Source organism: Convolutriloba macropyga, unplaced genomic scaffold, assembly GCF_964194025.1.
Source record: "Convolutriloba macropyga unplaced genomic scaffold, txConMacr16.3 SCAFFOLD_3329, whole genome shotgun sequence".
Lineage (NCBI taxonomy): Eukaryota > Metazoa > Xenacoelomorpha > Acoela > Convolutidae > Convolutriloba > Convolutriloba macropyga.
This window is the reverse complement of record NW_027450395.1, coordinates 2,674-8,867: the sequence shown is the minus strand read 5'-3', so window position 1 is coordinate 8,867 and position 6,194 is coordinate 2,674. Positions and strand designations below refer to the sequence as shown.

Sequence of the window (6,194 nt, the reverse complement as noted above, 5' to 3'; positions counted from 1 at the left end):
GCATCGGTATGAGGTGCACTGTCACTTTATTGATGACCAGCAGCAGGCTGCTGCACAGAACGTACATGAGGAGGTTGAACATTAACACATGCCGTGAAGTTTGCTGCCCTGTGGGGGCGGGGCAGAGACGGGGGGGGGTCACGTGCGTCAGCGGTGCTTGAGTGCTGCTCACTGAGGAGGGAGGGAGAGACAGAAGGGAGAGGGGGCAAGAGGAGGGCCAACGCCATGCTGCCGGCCACCTCACCGTCTAGATTCACAGTGGCGTTGACCCATGAGCGCTTCCTCGACTGTGCCTTTGCATACATAAGATACCAAAGCACAACGAGCACAACGGCACAAAGCCTGCACGGCACGAGAGAACGCAGCTTAGTGCCGCAAAACGGTGCAGGAATCCGGCTCTCACTGTCCGACTCATCCCTCAGCTCCCAAGACACCATGGACTGAGGTGGCAGCGGGGAATTGATGGCTGATCATGACTGAGCTAATGCCAAGCGGTCGTAGAGTCTGGGAACCTTTATGCGGCTATCAGGTGGGGAGGGCTGGGCCCGCTTACGTCACCCCAGCCCCCACTGCTTTGGAGCCAACAGAGTGATGTGAGCCGCTGATATGAATGTACTTTTCCAAATATTCCATCTCAGCCTCCACGGAGTGCACGAAGTCCTCTATTCGCAGTGAACTGTGCTCACCTGGGGGAACAAAAAGCAGCAGAGGCCGGCTGCGGGTGAGCAGTCACAGCAAAGGACCCACCTGCTTCTGATCCGTCCCTCTTTGACATGTTTCTCTCGCTTCGAGCATAGGGAAGGACACAGAAAAGGAGGGCCCCTACAGACTGACAGGGATGCACCAGAGAAGAAGGGACAGAGGCCGGGGAGAAGAAGGGGGCGTGGGGATGAGGGAAGGGCGGGCTCCGTATTGTCGCGAGAGGAAGGGTTTGGCACAGACAGAGAGCAGCGAGGGGTGAGGGCGCTGGGCGGGTGGTTGGCATACGTACCAAATTGATTCGCGCCATGGGCGTGAGCTTCTGAGGGGTGCAGCAGTAGTGGCAGACGCATCTTGCTTTCAAATGTGCCGACAAACGACGGCTGCAGTGTACAGCCGTCCAGGGGAAGTTAGTTGCGGGGTTTCGGGGTGGGAGATCAGGCCTCGGGGCAACCGCGGCAGCGTCAGCCCAACCTAGACTTCCACGACGAGTCCGTTCCAGCGACTCAAATTCGTCGAGCCAGCAGAGCGGCAGCGGGAAGTGAGATCAAACTAGCGTGTGCTGCGACGGACCAAACCTGGCTAGGCGGATGACTATCGCTAGCTATGTGGGAGCGCGTGGGTGAGTGTCCGGTGGTTGAGTGCGCGTGCCGTTCCTATCATGCCTGGGACATGCAGCCGGTCAGCCGTCGCGCGGCCACTGACTGGCCAGTATTGTAGCACTTCACTATCTTTGCCGATGCGGGCGATGGGAAATCCGAATTGCACCAGATTGCACAGTGGGTATTGTTATAACGATATTCTGTGGTCAAACCCGGCCAGAGATGGGTACATTCCTAGTCAGCCAGCGGCCTTGATCCATGGAGTGTCGCCAGACGCCAGCCAGGAGCCCAGGACGTTCCCAGGAGGTATCTCCTACCTACTTAGGAGATGTCCATAGGTACAGTAGGAGATATCTATAGATATCCTTAGTATCAGCAGGAGGAATCAGGTATCTGGTATCAGCAGGGTATCAGGAGGGAATAGGGATCACTCCTGCTACTGTAGTACAATAGTCAATATATCGAAGTAGCGATATATAGAGATATGTACTTCGCTACCTACTAGCCTCTCTCTATCTATCTATCTATCTATCTATCTATAGGTATATCTATCTCCATTACTGTTGAAGTACGAGTACCAGTAGGTAGGGGATCCATGTTTATACAGCTGGAGCAGGCTGGAGTCAGCGAAAGTAAAGCGAAAGTCTATCTGCAGACGTTACAATAACAGTCGGCCTGTCGTGCACGACAGCATGCATGCAAATTTTAATTGGATTAATGCATGCAGCACTCGTACTCGTACACCGTACCCCGACGTACGTACGTCATGCAAGCTCGCGTACTGCTGTAGTACTATCCCCAGGAGTATGGTAGGGTACGTCCAAATATATTAGGGTTTGAAAGGGTTTTGAATAATTGAATGCACGTGCGCATGCAGGCCCCCAACGACGTACGAGTACTATTGTAGTAGTAGCTAGGCTGTATATATAGCCTGTAGGTAGTAGGTGAGAGGTTGATTACAAGCCCGGGAGCAGCCTCACAGCTGTAGGTAGTAGGTAGGTACCTACCTATCCTCATTCCTCCTGGTAGTACTGTGGGAATCCTACTGACGTGGCGAGCCATAGAGCGTGAATGAGAGGTCATGCATCAACGTGGCACATAGCAAGCGTGCTGTCGTCTGTCTTGCCGCGGTCTATGGACTATGCCCTTCAATGAATGTGCAGTCTTCATGGCCTCGACGGCCAGATAATCGGAACGTTATGCGATAAAGATGCATATCCGATGTAGTATGCAACTAATTGGATAAATATATGTCGGATTTCACACAAAATTTGTTATCTAGAGGCAACGTACGATATCAACACATTTAAGAGCACTATTATTACTCGAACTGCTTTCCGTGATGTAATCGGAATGTTCGTCATGTTTCGTGACTTATCCCCGAAGGAATGCAGTTCCATCGGAAAAAGTCTCGATTCTCATCACGAATAGTTGTCGAAATCACGAACTCAGGCTGTCGCAACTCGCATGACGCATTATTCGTGCATATCTTCGACAGTTATTCGTCATAAATCTCTCGAATTTGTTCCTTCCTCGTGTAAACCATAATATAATAGTACGAGTACACGCTCCTCAGCGAGATAGTAGATCGTCATGTTCATGCAGACGTAGCTAGCCGCATTCTCGCAGCGGATCAATTGTAGCTCTGCCACAGCCCACGGCCTACTTCAGCTACACAATCACGTTGTTGCGATCACCAGATACCACACGTAAGGATAGAAATCACAACACTCGGGTTCACGCGGACAGAAACTGTACCATACACGCGTCCATTGAATCGTGACTGGGAGGCCGTGCCGTTGCGGGCAGCAGCAACTCGAGAAGAACGCCACACTCAACGTACAGCTGACAGAACCAGTCGTCAGCTTCATTGCGACAGCGCCATGAGCCTATTCGTTTTTGGAAACACATGTCTGGCCTACGCTAGCCCTGGAGTAGCTGGATGGAGCCCCACATCGACCCGTTCCACCACACGGCGATCGGCAGTTCCACATCACAGGTGCGGGACGACTTTTTGTTTGCCACCGGCACGCCAGTCGAACCTGTTTCTAGGTGGAGGGCAACTCCTCCGTATGTTCAGCATTATGGAAACGGGGAGATGGATTGACGCCCGAGGGAGCTGAGATAATTTGTATCGTCATTGTTTTGGATGTCATGCGAATTGGTGAGAGGTAATATTGCCACGGTAAAGGGGGGCACATACACGCTGAATCCTCCTCTTCTGCCTTGAACTCCAGGCTTGCACCTGGTCTGCACCTGGGGCAAGGCAGCATGGCCATTCTCCCGCGGTTTAGGCAGGGAGTTCATGCAGATGCTTCCCGTTGCGCTCGGCGGGTGGTGAAGGCAAGTGCTAGCCGGAAGGACGACACTCAGCTTGACACCCGGGCAGAGGCTAAGGTGGCAAAGCAGCAGAGGAAGCAGGACAACACTGCCATTGCCGCCGGAGGTATGTACAAACACAGGCCCTATCCGTGATCTCATCCATCCATCCATGCATGCATGCTTTCCAGAGCCGGCATCCGTGGAGGCAATCCTCCTGTCTGTCCCTCAGTATGCTGTGCTGCGGTGGCATGCGCACTACACAGCTCTCGGGCTCATGAGCCTGGCCCTGGTCGTGGCAACCGTGGGGGAGGACTACGTACAGGACATGCTCTATGGCTCCGGGATGGGTCTGTTTGGGGCAGGAGACGTGTTTGGTGCTCTATCATGGGGTTTTTCGCTTTGGTTCTGCAGGTAACCCCCCCCCCCCCCTGGCACGGCCAAACACGCGGCAGTGCATCCTTTATTCCTCAACAGTGGCTGCAAATTTATCTATTACGTGAGCTCATCTCCTGTTGGATTGAACGCTGCATGACAGCCCATGGCAGACGCTCCTTCTCTTCCTCGGATTTGTCGAGACAGAGCGGCCGTCAGACTGGCTTATCCTCAATTATGGGAAGCTGACAGGCCAGCAGTGAGTACCCCCCAGCTTTACCCCACCGCCTGCGTGAAAAACTGGACAAGAAGCTGGGCCTGAATTCCTCCCCGGCCGCTTGATGTGGACTCTCGGACTTCCAGTGATGCCTATCCACTTTCCCTGTGTGCCTGCATGCGTGGTCTTGACACTGAAAGCGACTAACTTGGAGCCACTGGAAATCCCCAAGGGTGGAGTCCGTGGAGTACTCAGCCCCAACGTCTCTGCGAGTTGCAGCGGCTGTCACCTGCCTCCTTGCTGGCGTCGCCATTGCAGCCATCCTTGAAGTGGTGCAGCCGTGCAGCCCTGTGCCTTGAGCGTGCCCCTCCTGTCACCCTTGCGATCCTCACTGTGCTGTCCCGGTGGTAAACTCATTGGAAGCGGCGACCCCTCTGTCCGATCCTCTTCTCCGTGCTCCGAGTCTCATTCACCCCAACATGGCTGACACCTCCTTGCGTGATCCACCTCCTCTGGTTGTGACGACCCAACGCCCAAAGCTGACCGCCCCCAGACACCTGTGATCTATGGAATCACTCACTGAGCGTTCGATCCTTTCTTCCTCCTCAGGGGCTCGGAAATGCCACGTGGTCTGTTAGCACCGGTGTTGGCTCTTGCCTGCTGGCCGGCGTGTACGAGGCTGGGCGGCCGGACCGGCTAAATGCCGAGGAGGCGCAGGAGCTCCAAGAGCAATGGAGCGACTTTGGTACGCGACTCCTGTGGCTTTGCCGCCTTGGTGTGGTCGGGTTGGTCACCAACACCTCCGCCGACCAGACCCGTTGCTGACCTTCTCTCCCTGTGCCTCTCACTTCAGTTAGCTTTGCTGAGGAGCGGCTCCTCCGCACCGGCCGCTGCCATGAAACCGAGATATATTCGGCGTTCCGGAAGTCGAACGCCAAGTACCGCGACCCGGTGCGGCAGCCTGGTTGACATGCACCAGCTCCCGCTGCGACAAATTGGAGAGGGACAGGGTAGCAGAAGGGGTGTGTGTGTGTGTGTGCAAGAGACAGAGAGAACCTAGAGAGGGACGCCGGACAGACAGTAGTATCCCCCCCCCCCCCCCCCTGGAGACGGAGATACTTCAAGTGCTTGGGGACGGCGGAAGCCAGCGGGGCCGAGGTGCAATGTGAAGCAATGCTTGCGGGGACACAAGGCCAGGAAGGGAAGGCAGACTGGCAGCTCATGGGAGTGGATGGCACGCGGGCTTGAGAGGGAGGGATGGAGAGAGAGAGAGAGAGAGAGAGAGAGAGAACAGATGGATAGATGGATGGATGGATGGATGGATGGATGGATGGTGTGGGATGCAGCGAGTGTGCAAGGGGTGTGGCAGGAGGGCGGAACTTCGTGTGCGGTAGAATGTGAGAATGTGGGACTGCACTCATTTTCTGGACGGTCTAAAATCACGGCACCTGAAGAGGCGAAAACCGCTCGTGGTTCTGTTGCGCAGGCCACCATCCCGGACCGGACCCTGAGGGATATGATCAGGCAATGGTTCCCTGCCTCGCAGAGGACAAGCACCGGATACTACAAGAACGTCTCCGTCATCCCCCGAGCCGATCCCTTCCAATAGACTGGCGGAGGACGACGAACGTTAAGCAAAGACAGGGTCACATGCGGTCGACCAAGACAGGCAGCGAATCACTTTGCTAGTTTGATCCGCGGCCCTTCCCGGCAGCACCGCGGGAACGAAGGTGTTTGCTGCCAGGGATTTTGTGGAAGCGGCGCTGCGCATGAAGATGTTGTAAGATTCGTCAGAGCCGCAGTCCTGGGAGGCTAACAAGAAAGCGCTGCAAGCTTTGCTTAGCATGTGGACTCCCTGGTCTGATGCGCCGTCAAACGCAGAGATTGCACTCTGTTTGAGCCGGAAGTTCCCTCCCGGCAACTGACCGTTGCTATGACCTGTGCTTGCATGCAATGACGGCAACTTCTCCCCACATTGCGCC

The 6,194-nt window shown here is 55.1% G+C and overlaps 1 protein-coding gene across 1 annotated transcript; it reads left to right on the top strand.

Moving 5' to 3' along the window:
• The first annotated feature begins 4,691 nt into the window (after window positions 1-4,691).
• Window positions 4,692-5,821, top strand: LOC142355854 (uncharacterized). Its single transcript, XM_075407889.1, has 4 exons — window positions 4,692-4,771; window positions 4,851-4,957; window positions 5,066-5,163; window positions 5,699-5,821. Exons 1-4 carry the CDS (start codon window positions 4,692-4,694, stop codon window positions 5,819-5,821), a joined length of 408 nt encoding a protein of 135 aa, XP_075264004.1.
• Window positions 5,822-6,194: the final 373 nt, after the last annotated feature.

Bases quoted from the DNA above. Each gene is read 5' to 3' on its own strand.
- LOC142355854 (XM_075407889.1), top strand. From the start codon at position 4,692: ATGGCTGACACCTCCTTGCGTGATCCACCTCCTCTGGTTGTGACGACC. The intron at 4,772-4,850 runs GTGATCTATGGA...GTGGTCTGTTAG, and splicing joins CTGACCGCCCCCAGACACCT to CACCGGTGTTGGCTCTTGCC. The intron at 5,164-5,698 runs GTGCGGCAGCCT...TCTGTTGCGCAG, and splicing joins ACGCCAAGTACCGCGACCCG to GCCACCATCCCGGACCGGAC.